General features: G+C 30.8%; 1 protein-coding gene across 1 annotated transcript; it reads right to left on the reverse strand.

Moving 5' to 3' along the window:
* Nucleotides 1-13770: 13770 nt before the first annotated feature.
* LOC112790832 (dirigent protein) lies at nucleotides 13771-14739 on the reverse strand. The gene has a single exon (XM_025833414.2). The coding sequence runs from the start codon at nucleotides 14584-14586 to the stop codon at nucleotides 14014-14016; it is 573 nt and encodes a 190-aa protein (XP_025689199.1). The 5' UTR covers nucleotides 14587-14739; the 3' UTR covers nucleotides 13771-14013.
* Nucleotides 14740-16554: the final 1815 nt, after the last annotated feature.

The raw sequence follows: 16554 nt of genomic DNA on the forward strand, positions 1-16554 counted from the left end.
AAAAGAGTTCGTGGTCCCACCCAACTGAAGCATATTCATGCTATGGAGACACAGATAGAGTTAACATGGTACAACGGCAAACCCATAGGCCCAACAAAGACACAGGTTCAATTGTTTAGTCGGTTCTTGGGTACACTTGCAAGAAACTCTAATTTGGTCACGTTATTATATACTAATTGGCAAGCTGTGTCCAATGAGACTAAAACTTCAATGTTAGATTATGCAAAGGTGAGTAGATCATTCCTCTTTTTAAATTGTTTACAAAATAGGCTTAGCACGTATGGTAAAATAACTTAATTCGTTGTTTCTTCATAGTCTAAATATAACATTCCTAGTGATGCTGAGCCTTGGGTGATAGATACCATTGGAGAGTCATGGAAGCAATTTAAGAAACGGATAAAAAAATATCATTATACACCGTATAGCTCATTCAGAGAGATGATGAAAAATCGTCCAATGACTGTACCTGCACTGCACTTTTGAAAATTAGTTCAGTTTTGGAGTCTTGATATCAGCAAAGTAAGTTATTTTCATAACTTTGTTGGCTTTAATGATGGTATCATGTATTTAACTAACTCTATGTATTTTTACATTGCAACAAAATATAGGTTATTTCTGACAAAAATCGTGAAAACAGATCCAAGCAAAAATGGAATCATTGAATGGGTCCAGTTAGTTTTGAATTAGTATACGCTGAATTGGTATTTTCTTGTCCTTCACATTTAAGTATTTTTGCATCTTTCCACTTATATGTGTTAACTTAGTCACATGTTGGTGGTTTCTTTGTAGCGTACAAAGAAGGAGGACAATGAAGATCCATCACAAGTTGAGATATTTGTTGTAACTCGTACGAATAAAAAAGGAGAGACTGATTCGGGAACACAAGAGACAATTGTGAGTTGTCTAGTTTCTTAGAAAAGTACACCAAACAAGAAATGTGTTAGCTATTTTTTATTTTGAATCATTTGGGTGCATGAACTTATTTCTTTCCCATTTTTGTGTAATAGGATCATCTTCAAAATTTGAAACAAGCAGGATACAGTGATGATGAAGCAGTTCAAACAGTTTTTGGAAAGGAGAAAAGTGGTAGAGTTCGTTTCTATGGTCGATCAGTCACAAAATTCTCTCTTAAAAAGGATAAGCAAATCTGACAAATGCAAAAACAACATACTATAGTTATTTCAACTATGGAGAAAAATCAAAATAACTTAACTTCCAAGTTGGATGGTTTAACAAACTTGATTAAAACATTGTTGCAATAAGTCAATCCTTGTATGAGTGCAGAACAAGTGCAAGTAATGATAGAAGCTGCCCAACAATCTCCGCTTGACGCGAGTAGTGCACCAAATGATGCGCGGCGAAGCATTCCTCCTTCACTTGGATCGAACCATGTATCAAAGGATATGGAAGTAAGTACTGTTCATAATTAGCAGTTAAATTAATAGTATGCTTTTGATAAATGATATATCATGGATTTGAGTTATATTTAAGATTTTAGGATTGTGAATCATGTATACTTATATGTGGAAATTGGCTGTAAAACTGAAATACATATTCAAGACAAGACTAGGCCTTTCATAGTGAAAACAATTGCTTGGCCTTTCAATTTGTGATGTATGTGGATGTCTCACTGATCATGTGTTTTTTTTATCTTCCCCCTGTATTAACAATAGAAATGAGTTATTTTCTATTATTTATTTATTTTGATCAATGAAGAAACTCAATGAGTTACTGCAGCAAGTATAACTTGCAAAGTTCCAAAAGCAAGCAACTAAATAAACATAGTTTATCTTATAGCTTTATTTTGTTGTATATGTACTACATCATCACAAGCATTTTTGCTCTGTTCTAACATGTTTATTTTTTTTGCTAGCAGGAAGACATGATGTGATGAAGAAAATATATTCCAAATTAAATATGACATAGGATGGGGCTTACAATGACCTTTGTTATCTAAATACAATATTTTGATGTGTTTTAGCTATTTTTTGAAAAGAGACTTTACTCCGTATTATATGTAATTGGATAAATTACACTCTATTTTGATTTGTGTTGTTTAGATTAGAAATTAAACATATCTAGCTTATAATGAAATTTTTTATGATTTAGATTTCTTGAATTTCTTACTTTTAGATTTATTTTGTGATTACCATCTTTCGTGATGTGATTATACTTTAAAAAAAATTAAATCTCATAAAATATGCAGGTTATAATCACCATTTTAAAATACATTTTAAAATAGGGTGACCATAGATAATCTATGGTCACGGCCAAAATCGTGACCATAGATAAGGCTATGGTCACGGTTTTAAAGAAGGGTGACCATAGAGGCTATGGTTACGGTGAAAACCATGATCATAGATTAGGCTATGGTCACGGTTTTTAGGAGGGGTGACCATAGAGGCTATAGTCACAGCCAAAACCGTGACCATAGATAAGGCTATGATAATAATTTTAAGGAAGGGTGACCATAGAGGCTATGGTCACGGTTTTAAGGTGGGGGTGACCATAGAGGCTATGGTCACGGCAAAAACCGTGACCATAGATAAGGCTATGGTCACGGTTTTAAGGTGGGGTGACCATAGATAAAGCTATGGTCACGATTTTAAGGAAGGGTGACCATAGAGGCTATGGTCACGGTGAAAAACTGTGACCATAGATAAGGCTATGGTCACGGTTTTAAGGAGGGGTGACTATAGAGGCTATGGTCACGGTAAAAACTGTGATCATAGAGGCTATGGTCACGATTTTTGCCGTGACCATAGATTAACCTATGGTCACGGTTAAAAACTATGGCCTAAAGTGTCAGAATTTAAAAATTGTAACCGTGACCATAGATAAAAAAAACCGTGATCATAGACCTATGGCCATGCCAGAATAGGCCACAGTAAAAAACTGTGACCATAGGTCCAAAATCGTGACCATAGATATATGGTCACTCTTTTCACTAGCTATGGTCACGGTTTTTTACCGTGACCATAGGCCTTTTTTTTGTAGTGGCTGTCAAGTTGGTAGCATTAAACTAATAATAGCACTTGCTGCTTTGTTGGGTTCTTAAAAAGTTAACTACTTTTCAATGATTATAAACATGATGGAATACTTTTTTATTTTAAAAGTTTGTGTTTTTCACATTTAATAAATAATTCTAAAAATAAAGACACTTTTACTTAGGTTCTCAAAAAATCAATTAGTATAGTTAGGTTATGACATTTAATTTGGTGCAGGTTTATTAGGTTATGACTATGGATTATATATTCTCATAACATTACTTATATTAAAAGTAGTAGATGAAATGTAAGAATTTTTTAGAATTACTTATATTTCAACAACTTATCCTTATGTAAGGTTTTTTTTCTTTTAGTTTAAAATGTGAGTACACATATTTTTTATTTTTTATCTATTTTTTAATTTGACTTGTATTAAATTTACTTTTTTTTGGGTAATAAGAATTAGAGTCTAAATATTTTTTTATAAAATTATTCATCTAAAAAAGTTATTAAACCAATAATGGGCTTGCTTGGGTAAATGATACGTGGTCAAGAGGATACTTTGGTCATTTTAGAGCTAAGGAGTAGAATGGTAATCTCGTTATGTTCAAAGATTTGAATACTAGAAGAATTATACCATGCTGGTATTGGACATCAAGAAGACCAAGAGTCCGTCACAAAAACAATGGTGCTGAAATAGCGACAATTCATAAGACTTATTGGGCTAACAGTCTTTTTTAAGTCTAGTGGAAGACACAAATTTAATTTAATTTTTGAAATTATTAGACCTATATTTTAGTTTTCTTTGTTGTTTAGTTTGTTAAAAGATTTCTTTAGTTCTGATTTACTTAGTAGTTTTTTAAAAATTTTAAATTTAAATCAGATCTAATCTAATATAATAAGATCAAATCTGATTTAAATTAGTTGTCATATCTTTAGGATTTTAAATTTAAATCAAATCTGATCTAATCTAATAAGATCAAATCTAATTTAAATTAGTTATCTTATCTTTAGAAGATTTAAGTTAAGCTATCTTATTTTATCTTTTAGTTAGTTTGTTAGGGGCCTATTTAAACATCTTTTGTGAGACCATTTACACAACTTTTGATGAATACAATTTTCAGTTGCTTTATGCATTTTTAGTGTGATTAAGTGAGATGAGTGATTTGCTTCACTTGTTGGATAAAGAAGATTGAAGGATCCAACACTAAAGTAATTCTGTGTGCTAGTCTCTTCAATTTTCAGTCCTTTGATCTAGGTTGTCAATTCATTAACAATCGTCAAGTTCTCATTACCTTGTCCAAAGTATGCAATTAGTTATATTTCATCCTTTTCATCCATATTAATGCGTCCATAATTGATCAGTGAATCTGCAAAATCTTAAAAAATTGACATAAAAACACTAGGAATTTTATAGTTAAATATATGAGAAATTAAAGACTCATTAGAATTCAATGATACTAAGCACTCTTTTCTAAACTAGAACTTTTTAGATCTCTCTCACAAGTGTGTTTATTGCTCTCAATTTCTTTGTCGCACATTGACTCCTTTATCTCACTATTCTTATCTTTTCTCTCAAAATTCTCGCTTTCAATTAAACATTAATCATTTTCACTGAAACACGCACTCACTCTCTTTCTCTATTTCTTTTCTCTCTTGATTTGTAAATTCCTCACATTCCAAGGACCCACTTGATAAATTTTGTACTTTTGGATTCTCCAAGTACACATCAGCTTCTACAGCATACTCAACAAATTCTTCTGTCACTAGCTTGGAAGAAGAATGAGAAATAGGCTTAAAAAAATATTCTTCTTATGTCGATCTATAATAGTCTTTCTTATCTACTCCAACTCAATGGCAACATTGACTAAATTGTCCATGGTTGTGCAATGGTAAAGTTTGAAATTATATGCAATGTCTTTATTTAGTCCAATAAGAAAGCGTCTCATAAGAACATCAGGACACTTTGTAATATTAGCCTTAGTTCCCAAAGATATCAACTCCTTGTGGTACTTCATTACTGATTTTGAACCTTGTTTCAACTGACAAAACTGTCCAAGAAACTTATTATGGTATGATGATGGCAAAAATTGATTCCTCATGATTTTCTTCATCTTCTCTTAAGATTGAATTGGTAATTTTTTAATCCATCTTCTATTTTGTCTAACTCAGCCCATTAGACAAGGGCATAATTTGGAAATTCTACAGCTGCTAGTCTTACCTTTTTTACCTCAGAGTAGTTGTGATACTGAAATAGGAGCTCCACCTTCCGTTCCCATTTTAGGTAAGCCTCAGGGTCACTTCGGCCTTTAAATTCTGGGATATGCATTTTGATAGCATTGGGGTTATTATCAATATTTTCCGATTGTCTATGATTGCATTGACGTAAAAAGTCAGTTGTAGATCGGGGGTCTTTTCATCATTAACCATCACTTAAGAACCTGTGAAAGAAAAGACCTCACAGCACTCTTCTCACGTGTATCGCTTAGAATAGTACACTCGTGTTTACACTCAATATCTGGCTTTTACCCTTTGTTGAGCTCACCACTCTTGCCTTTTTCTACTCATGTATTGTTTTAACAAGTTACAATTTAGAATATAAGAAATTGAGACATTAAATTAAGGTAATTTGAATGCTAGAGATGTTCAACTTGACAAGAAGATAACCAAAGTATGTGATAAAGGAAGGAAAATAATAAGTGATACTAAGATAGCAGAAACTAAAAAAATTGAACCCTAATTAGAACCCAAAGAAAATTTGGAAAACTAAAACAAAGTTGAAAAAAATGATTGATCCTTTTTTTGTGTAGCAAATGCTCAGACACAAAAATTTAAAGATGAATTTTTATTTTTTTTTATGTTTTTTCAGACCTTGACTTTAAGATATAATAATTGCAGAAATAAAACTAAATAAAAAATTTTGTTTTTTTTTACTCTAAAGTAAATTTACAGAAATTGAAGAGAAAAATAAAGAGACTAAGCAAGAACACTAAAACGTGCAGATAAATAAAAATTTACCTATGACCTGTAACTGATAACAGATGATAAGAAGTTATTAAGGGTTTAGGAAGTTTAATAAAGACGAAGCATTAAAGTCCCAACAGAAGGGTTGGAGGGGGATAAGAATAAGAATGACATAAAAAGACACGGCAAAAATATAAAATGATAGATAAGGAGTTTTCCTACTAGACCTCTAAGAAACCTGTTCTTAGCAACCTAGGTCACCAAAAGGGATTTTCTACTAGACCTTCAAAGAACATGTCCTTGACAACCAAGATCAAAGGGCTGAAAATTGAAAAGACTATAACACATAATTATCTTAGTGATAGATCCTTCAATCTTCTTCATGCAACAAGAGAAGCAAATCACTCACCTCACTTAATCACACTAAAAAAACGTGCATAAAGCAACTGAAAATTTTACTCATCTAAAGTTGTGTAAATTGTCTCACGAAAGGTGTTTAGATAGGCCCTTAACAAACTAACTAAAAGATAAGATAATATAACTTAATTTAAATATTCTAAAGATAAGATAACTAATTTAAATTAGATTTGATCTTATTGGATTAGATCATATTTAATTTAAAATTCTAAAGATATGATAACTAACTTAAATCAGATTTGATCTCATTAGATTAGATCAGATTTGATTTAAATTTAAAATTTCTAAAAATACTACTAAACAAATCAGAACTAAATGAAATTTTTTAACAAATCTAAACAACAAAGAAAACTAAAATATAGGCCTAATAATTTTAAAAATTAAATTAAATTTGTGTCTTCCACTAGACTTAACTCAATGGGCCTTATGATTTGTCACGATTTCAGCACCACTATTTTTTAGATGGACTCTTGGTCTTCTTGATGTCAAGATTGGGATGGTATAAATTTTCTAGTATTCAAATCTTTGAATATGACGAGATTACCATTCTGCCCCTTAACTCTAAAATGAAGAAAATACCCTCTGAAATTTCTAAGAAAAAATATTTTTTGAGTTATCTTTTTTTAAAATATCTTATAGAAAAGTAAAAATATTTTATGTTTGGATATTTCATGCAAAAAGATCTTTTTAGTTATTAGTTATGTTTGAATATAACAATATAAAATAATTTTTTTGTTTATTTATTATGTAAAAAATATTTTTTTTAAGAAAAAAATATGTTTTAAAAAAGATGTAAATTGTAGCTTTTCAATTTTTTATTTTTTTAATATTTTTACTTTTACTACTAGAAATTTTTAATTATGCTAAAAAAAATTTTTAATCAACTTAATGGTTTCAAACAAGCACATAAAGAAGAACATACATAACTAGGCCACGTCTCTGGTGGCTAGTGGTGGTCATCTGTTGACCGTCGAATGAGAAGATGACAAGTGGTATTATTGTTAGTTAGATTAATCTTTATTTAAGTGATTAACCACTGTAATTCTTATCTCTTTTACCGGGAGATATTAGTGGAAATAGCTATCTATTAGCAAAGGTATGAATGTCAACGGGTGCAATGGGTATCGGCTGGCGGCCGTAGAAAATGTGCTAGGTTCACGGCAGATGCCATTCGAGAAAATGAGCTCAAAAGTTGATAAGCATTGGTTAATTTTGTATTGATGGTGTTGGCATTGTTCGCCAGAGGTATGGTAAAACGCGAAGCGCTGATTTTGAAGTTATTAGTGTGTTTAACGGTGCAGATGGGACTAAGGCCGCGCTGGTACTTGCGGCAAGGATGTTTAATAGTGTCATTCATTGTAGGACCGACGTGTTGTAGTTAGCCAAGTGTGCTTCAACCTCCGGAATAAAAGGTGGAAACTTGGATGTGGCGCTCCTCCCTTGCCGATTGCCGATGTATGAATAGAACACCATTTGCTCTTACTAGAACGCTCCACCCACACTTTCGAAGACACTCTCAACAAACACTATTGGTATCATCTTCTCCTCCACACTGCCACCAAGTTGCTACTAGAAAAGAAGGTCCCCCTGCTGCAATAGGCTTATGAACAACACAAAAGAAGCATAATTCATTTTTCCAAATCAAATACTAAACAAAAAATTAATTTCTTTTAAACTTTTTTTGGTGAAAATTTTGTTAATTCAATTTTAACCATGAAAACATATATTTATCATGTTTCATTAACAATTTTATCTTTATTGACATTGTTAGATTGAGGGTTAACTGACCTCTAACTCTCCAGATGTCAGGCACCTATTGGTTCAGGGAGCTTAGCCATTGTAGCCACTATACCTTAATGGCCACTGAGGGGTGGTAGCATGTATTCTATCCATTGGTACCCAACCCTATCCAAACTGATCAGGTGTGGTTGTCAACCCGATCTACTGCGGGTAGAGTTAAGTGCGTTGCGGATTTGAGTGAGGGTTGAGTCTCAATGCTACCTGAACAACCCGCACCCTATATATGTATATATTATAAAAATATGTTATACATAGATATTGAATCAAGGATCTCTCTCGTAGTGCAAAAAGTCTTTATCATTGAGCCAATAAGATCATCAATTGATAATTTAACAATTTTGTTTATGTATAAACTATTTCTATTTTAGTGATATATTAATACAACATTATATCACAATATTTTATTTGTGTTTGTGTAATTAATTTAAGTAATGACTTTTTTGTAGAACTGAACATTTGATTATTATATTGTTTATGGGACGATTGTGTTGTTTGTGAGATGATTGTGTTATTTGTATTGAATTTTTACTTTGTATGCTCATTAGGTTATATAATAATATTGCATATTTGTGAAAATTCACGAGTAGAGTTAGGTTGTTATCAATCCGCGGATATGGTAGAGTTGAGTTTTAGTAAAAAATTAAACGCACAAATAGGTTTAGAATTGAGTTTAAACCATACCTTACTTATTGCACCCCTACTACCACAGTAGACGACACCAATTAATTATATATAAATATGTATTAGTACTGTCCTATATCAAACTAAATCACCTAACTCTAAAACAAGAAAAAACAAGCACCAATGACATGCTCAATGTGACTGTGTGAAATACCCTTTCATTAATGTGAATCATTCTAGAAATCAATTGTTTCTACATTTTGATGAATCAAGAACATCTTTTCCCTTAAATTTTTTTGCAAAAAATTTAGAAAACAAAAGTTTTAATTGAAAAAATTTATTATTTTTTATTTTGTTTAATGCATCCTACAATAAATAAATACTAAATAAAACAAATTTAGACTTTTTAGACTAAATTTTTAAATATTTTTTGTCACCCTCATCAAAGAAGATTTTCATCTCTAACAATATAATTACCACCATTCATCTTCTTTTTTAACTTTATCCTTTGTATAAGTACTATTTTTTGCCCCTATTTTACGCCTTTTTGTAAAATATTTTTTGTGCATATTAAAAAAATTCAAAAGACTTGATCTTACTAAAGACAAACCCATTTTATTTATTGTACATTTGTTATATATAATAGCACAAATTTATTTATTGATACTTTAAAACTTACATAGAAAGACAAATTTAAAAACGAATAGAATCAAATATGAAATAAGTAAAAATATACGTTAATTTAATTTATTGAAAATAAAATATATAATAAAAAAATATATTATTCAACATTTTTATTATTGATCAGATAACCAATATTCCTTCAATTTTTTCAAAGAAATCAAATACATCATAATGAGTTGTTATAGGAATATGTATTGAGTTAAGTATATAACTAACTTATATGATGATGACAAACATTATGTAATTGGGTTGAACACCCAATTGGGTTCTAATTGTTTAATCTAAGTGATACAGGCCTAAATTGATTAGAGCAGCCCAATTCCAATGGAACAAAGAAATAGAAGTTGCTGAAGTATACAAAATGCACAAACAAAGCCCAAATGGTAAATGACAAAGAAATCATATGGGCTGAAAGGTAAGTGAAGCAAATCCAAGCCCAAGATCCATTATCCAAGTGGAAGCCTTCTAAAGGAATCATTTACAATGTTCTCTTCGGTCAGACTCATGAAGAAAGAGAGAGAGCTTCTTCTTGGTTCATTCACTAGAGAAGAAAGAAAGAGAAAGGTAAATCACAAAAACAAATGTCTAATCACCCAAATCAAAATGAGCTAAACTTTGTTAGAAGTTAAAGGTGATTTATTTTCTTCACTCCTTCTCCAACTTTCTATGATACCATTTTGGGATAAATGGAGAAAAAAATCTCTAATCTATGCTGCTGTAAATCAATGGCCCACAAAGTTATTTGGAGGCAAAGCACATTCTTAATGGTGTGGATTTAGGGCTTATCACTGAACAATAATCCTTTGCTGCTCAGTTGACCTCGGTCAAGCAAGAAAATCAGAATTGAAATTCCTAATTTAAGGGTTGATTGAAAAAAGTGAAGGAATGTATTTTCAAAGCTCAAAGTCTGAGAAGTTGACCTGGGGAGAAACCCTATCTGTGATCCTGCATAAGGTACAAAAAGAAAAACTTTCTGGTTGGCAAGGCAAGGAGAGAGAACTAGATTTTGAGTTTGTTCTGAAGAGCTTCTCTGTAGAGTTCATCAACTTTGGATAGTGGTTTCTAGTGAAAGAAGCATTCCACCAAGATGAAGAACTTAATCAGAGCCAGCTGAATTCAATTCAACTTATAGCAACAGAGACTGTTAATGCATCAATCTCCTTCATGTTTTTACAGTTTGTATTTCATTTTCAATGTATATCTTTCTGTAATTTCTTGAGAGGTAAAAGGCTGAAAGTGAGAATCCAAGAAAAAGCCTATGAGTGACAAAAGGCAGAGTGACACACTAGAATGAAAAGCCTAGAGTGAAAAGAAATTTCTTTTGGTTGTTTCATGTATCTTGTATCTTGTACCTGTGAGGTAACCCTTTCTAAGTTGGGTTAGCACTTAGAGTGAAAAGTTAGGTATTAGCATAACCAAGTCAAGTTAGTTGAGAACTTGAGAGAAAAGGATTAGGTGAATCCTATGAATTGGTGTATGTAATACTTTAACTATAGTGAAAATTTCACCATTGTTGTGGTGGAGACTGGATGTAGGTTGCATTGCACAAGGCAACTGAACCAGAATACATACCTGTGTTATTTCTCTTCTCTTTCTCTGAGTTCTGTTTTCTGATATTTATGAGACAAAATAGAATTGTCCCATAAAGTTTCTGTTGCACAGTACAAACAGATTCTAAGTGAAAGTTTGTAATTAAAGGCTTAATTTATTAAAGCAAAAGAGGGCCATAGATTCAACTCCCCTTCTCTGAGCCTTCTATAACCTTCAACATCTCTTGTGATAAAGTTAGTTTCATTCTTTTTCTCATTTTTTTTGTAAAAATACTTGGTAAATTAAAGTTCAACTAGGTGCTTTGGCGTACAATAACTGCATGCTCAATGTTCTCCACCACCACAACGATGACATCTGCTTTTTATTTTTTTATTGTGTCCATTTTTCTTTTCTTTATTATCCCACCTTTTGTAGGATATTTTTTTATTGAAGAAATTTTTCTTCTTGTCATATTTATTACCAAAATCAAAACCTTTATCATTTTCGGGATTATTACAAACGATCACATTTACTTCTAGAATGAAGTAGAGTCAAATGGCCAAGCTTTATGATTTTTTATGAACAATTCATTATTCTGTTCTACCACAAGTAGGTATACAATTACATTAGAATATTTTTTAAATTTCTTCTCTCAATATTGCTACTACAAGAGCATATTTGAAGCATGAAATTAAAGGTCAAAATTATTTTCTCCAACATATCTTTATCAATAATAATTTTTTTCACACAATTTTAATTGTAAGGTTATTTTGGACATTGTGAAATTATATTCAACGATGTATTTAAAATCATGTAACCACAAATGTGACCGTTCATATTTGGCATTTAGAAGAATCACAGATTTTTTGTGATAATAGCTTTCTTCTAAGCTCTTCTATAGTAAGATAATCATTTTTTAATCTTTCGTCAAGATAGTAACAAAAAAAATTATTGTCGTAGCGCAATCCACTACAACAATATAGATTATTTTTTAGGGTTATAATGTGTAAAAGAAAATTAAAATTTGTCAAAAAAATAAATTTTGACACTATTTTAACTATAAAAATATGTTAATAAAAGTTTGTCAAAAATAGTATTTTTAACATATAAGCAATTGTGAAAAAAATTTAAATCTTATTTTGATAAATATTGGCTGTCAAAAATAATTTGTTAGAAAACTTTGAGAACATATTTTCTGTGATACTTATTAATTGTCAAAAATACTATTTATTTTGACACTTATTGACTATAAAATATTCTCAACAAAAAATTTTAACAAAGAATGAGATGTGATCTTGAAACTAAAGAATAAATTGAGATTTTGAAGATAAAGAATGAGTAGTATAATCCTAAACTAAGAGTAGTGTGATGTCAAAATTAACAGAGCCCAAAGAAGAAAAAAATAGTAGAGTAGATTGAAAACAATGAGTGTCAAAATTGAGGAGTAATTTTCTACAGTCAAATTTTTTGTCAAGAAAATATAGAAAATTTGGTATTTATGATATTTGTCAAAAATATATATTAATTTTGACATTTAATTATGGTATTAAAAAATAAAGTGTCAAAATAACTCTATTTTCTTGTAGTGATCTTTTATTGATGTATTATTATTTGTCTTAATGACATCATTGAGACCCATTGAATTAAAATGAATTTCAGCATCCACAATTCATGACAAATAATTTTTTTATAAATATAAAGTGGTAAAAATTTTAATATAAAAAGATTTGATATAACTAAAATTTTTTATCTTAAAAATTTTTATGTTGATAACGTAAAAATATGCGATTATAAAACTAAAATAGTTAACACTCTCAATATATCATATATCACAATAATATACATATATATTGTTTGCACGACCTTATGAAGCTTTTGGTTATGCTTTTAATGTTTTTTTCTGTATTGTGTTTTATGATGGAGTTTTACATACACACACAACCTTATGTAGCGTAGCTTTTGGTTATGCTTTTAATGTTTTTTGCGAATTGTGTTTTATGAAGGAGTTTCACAGCAGATTTATTTATAGAATTTTTATGGGTGCCTATATTGACATTTTGGTCATGATTTGGTAATAAGTTGAACATAATTTTCAATATCTATTTTGGTGGTTTTGGGCATATGTTATATCAATTTCAGGACATCTATTGATCTATATATATTTTATAACAATGCTGTTTTTATCAAGAGAGGAGAGGGTCAAAGAGATGAGTATACTTGGCAAAGAAAATATTAGTCTAAATTTTTAACAAATATGAATAATAAATATAAAATTAAAATAATAGAAAATACTAAGGATAAAATTGATAAAAATTAAATATTAGAATATTTTAAATTTTTTAAAAAAATATTAAAAATAAAAAATATGTTTTATTTGAATTGTTATACGAAACAACAAATCATATATGAGATAATTAATACAAAGAATAAATATAAAAAGTTAACTTTTAAATAGATAATTCTAGTCAATATTTTTGTTGGGAAATTATTTTTTTAAATATCATTTTGTAGAAGAATTAAAATTAGAATTAACATTTATAATTTATAATTTAAAATTTAGTGTTTTAAGATTTAGATCGGTCATCCAGAATTAAAAATAAAGTTTGGTATCAGAGAAGCAGGGGAGGGGGGAGGGGGAAAGAAATTTAGATCGGTCATGAAGAATTAAAAATAAATATTGGTATCAGAGAAGGAGGGGAGGGGGAAGAAATATGATAATATAAAATTAAAATAGTGACTTTAAAAAAGTTGACAACACAAAAAAAGATTAGATCGTAATTAAACAGTTATTTTAGTTCCAAATGAAGTCAACAAGAAGTGACGACACCAACACCTTGGTGTGCTATTGTGCCGCAAAGTTACAATGCTTGATCCCAAAAATGAAAACTCTTATCACCAAGTAAATAATCCAGGAATAACCAAAGAGAAAGTAATACAACAACGACACCAACAACAACTAACAATAATAAAATACAAAATGCGAAGAGATACTGTTGTATCCAACATTTAGTTACCAACATTCATACAAGTTCATATCAACCCTTAGCCTGAAGTAAACCTCACCCTCAAATGCATCGGTTGAGAGAGTGGCCACTCCCCTAGTCATGAAGAAGTCACCAGTGCCACCAATGACGGAAATGTCCCTGGTCTTGTTCATCAAAGGGTCAGCACCAGCAAAGTTTATGCTACCCTTATGTTGTGTTGAGTTGAACACAAAGGAGAAAGCAAGCCAAGAGGTGAAAATCTCTTTCTTGTCGTAAATGTAAAACCCTTGCGCTCGTCCCACAGGAGGCGAGTGCAAGTTGTTGTCAAGTGTGATGGGGTCGTCAAAGACGACCACATCACCAAAGTGGTTCTGGCCGGCTAGTATAGTCTTGTTGCCCCACGAGGGCGCACCCACAATGGCTGATGTGGCATTCTTAGCATTATGGCCGTTGTAAATGATGTCATGAAAATAAAGCACCAACTTCTTGCAAGGCTCTCGAACCCTCTTTCGCCAATGTGTTGGAGAGGCAGAGGATCCCACCGTGATTAGGAGCAAGAGGAACAGTGCTGAAATGAGTCTCCTCATGGTGGATTCCATGTTACTCGTCTTACTTGCTTAGTTGCTTAGGCTCAATTGTTCGATGAACATGTTGTTTCATATGGAGTTGAAATTTATAGGTGTTATGTGAAGGGGATCCATAAAGCAAATTGATGGTTATATATTAATTAAATTACAACTATACATCTTTTTGTGGCAATGTTCCACATGTGATTGTTTATATATACTTCATCAATATTAGGTGTTGAAATTGAGGCTAAGCTTGGCTTTGAAGATATGATTACAATTTTATATCAAACAAAGGGGAATCGAGAAAAAACAAATTGTACGCAAGTCTTTATATTGCATGTGCTTCCTCTTATTATGTATATATTATTTTCTTATGAACAAAAAGATATAAAAAATCCAAACTTTTTTTATTTAGAATAATAAATGGTTCAAGTTTTTTAAGAGACATCTTAAAAGATTCCAACTCCTATTATTATAGGTACGAAAATATTTGAGGCTACTTGTTTTTTTTTTTAGTTTTTGTTTATATTTATTAATTATTGTTGAAATAAATTCATAATATAAAAAGAACAATGTTATATAACTAATAAAATTTATTATTTTTGTTTTAGAATTAATTAGTAATATTTAAAAATATTGATTAAAAAAATATGGAGTGTTAAACTAAATATTGTCTGCATGCTGATTAAAAGAGCCGGCCAATATTACTAGTCATTAAATTTTTTTATATTAAATATAATAAATATATAACTATAAACATTATATAAATAAATATATAAATATTAAATTAAATAAATAATTTTATATTTTTTTTCTTAGATTACTCTTTTAGGTAAACTTGTTTAAAACTTAACTCACTTTCATTAAACTGACTCCGCTATCTCCATTAGGTTTATTGTTTATGTTATTTAATTTGGTGTTAGCTTTATGTCTACGACTAGTGAAATGATTGGCGGTGCACTAGATGGACAGGATGACTATTGGGATTTGGGGCAGATCGATGTGGATATGGGTTAAAGAGTGTTTTTGGTGCAATTACCTACCAAACTCGGAGCTTGACCTTATCGGTTGGTGCTGTATCAAAAGCAACATGCAGCAAACATATCAACCATATCAACTCACATTCATATATCAGATCAATCCAAATGGGAATACGCGATATAATTAAAGAATAATTACACAGATAATACATGTGTCACTTTTTAATTTAGATAAGAAAGGTGGAATGGTATAGAATGTAGATATCGAGTGATACTTTACGCAGTTGTGGTGTTAAGATGAAAGAAATCGAACGGTCTGATAGCCACGTGTCGCGTATGCGTTGAGTCCTGATACGGTAATTCTTTTATACCAACATATCCCCTCTTTCCTAGTTAGTCCCTTTCTTTAACCTTTCGTTAGCTACCATTTTCTTTCTTCTTTACTATAATCCTTTTTCATAAAGATTTAGAGAAAGTAAGAAAGAACAGTAAGCTTAGCTCTATGAAAAAGAGTAGTCGTGATAGGTTTGAACAGAAAGAAAAAATTAAAACAGAGACAAAGACTTGTAATGAGAGTAATCAAGCATCATTTCATTTCAGAATTACATCTATTTACTAAGCCAAGTTATATATACACACACACAAACACGACTAGTGACTATTGAAACTCAAGACTTATCAAGAAAGACACTAGTAACTAATAAAAAAAGACAGCAATGCAGTTTTGTACACTGTTATTATAAACTATTGCTCTTTATCCTTAATACCCTCCCCCTCAAACTAAGGTATGGGTTTTGAAATACTCTCAGTAGCTTATATCTATCAAATAGGTGTTGTGACAGTGGTTTTATTAAACAAACTGCAATCTGATTAGAATAGGAAATATGCACAATATAAAGACATTTCTGGTTAACCAGGTCCTTTAGAAAATGCAGATCCCGCTCCAAATGCTTACATCTGCTATGAAGTATAGGATTTACTGCAAGAAGATACGCACTTTGATTATCAAAGTAGATAA

Source organism: Arachis hypogaea, chromosome 3 (genome assembly GCF_003086295.3).
Source record: "Arachis hypogaea cultivar Tifrunner chromosome 3, arahy.Tifrunner.gnm2.J5K5, whole genome shotgun sequence".
Classification (NCBI taxonomy): Eukaryota; Viridiplantae; Streptophyta; class Magnoliopsida; order Fabales; family Fabaceae; genus Arachis; species Arachis hypogaea.

What these genes read in the sequence shown, in the direction of transcription:
- LOC112790832 (XM_025833414.2), bottom strand. Translation starts at nt 14,586, where the DNA reads ATGGAATCCACCATGAGGAGACTCATTTCAGCACTGTTCCTCTTGCTC.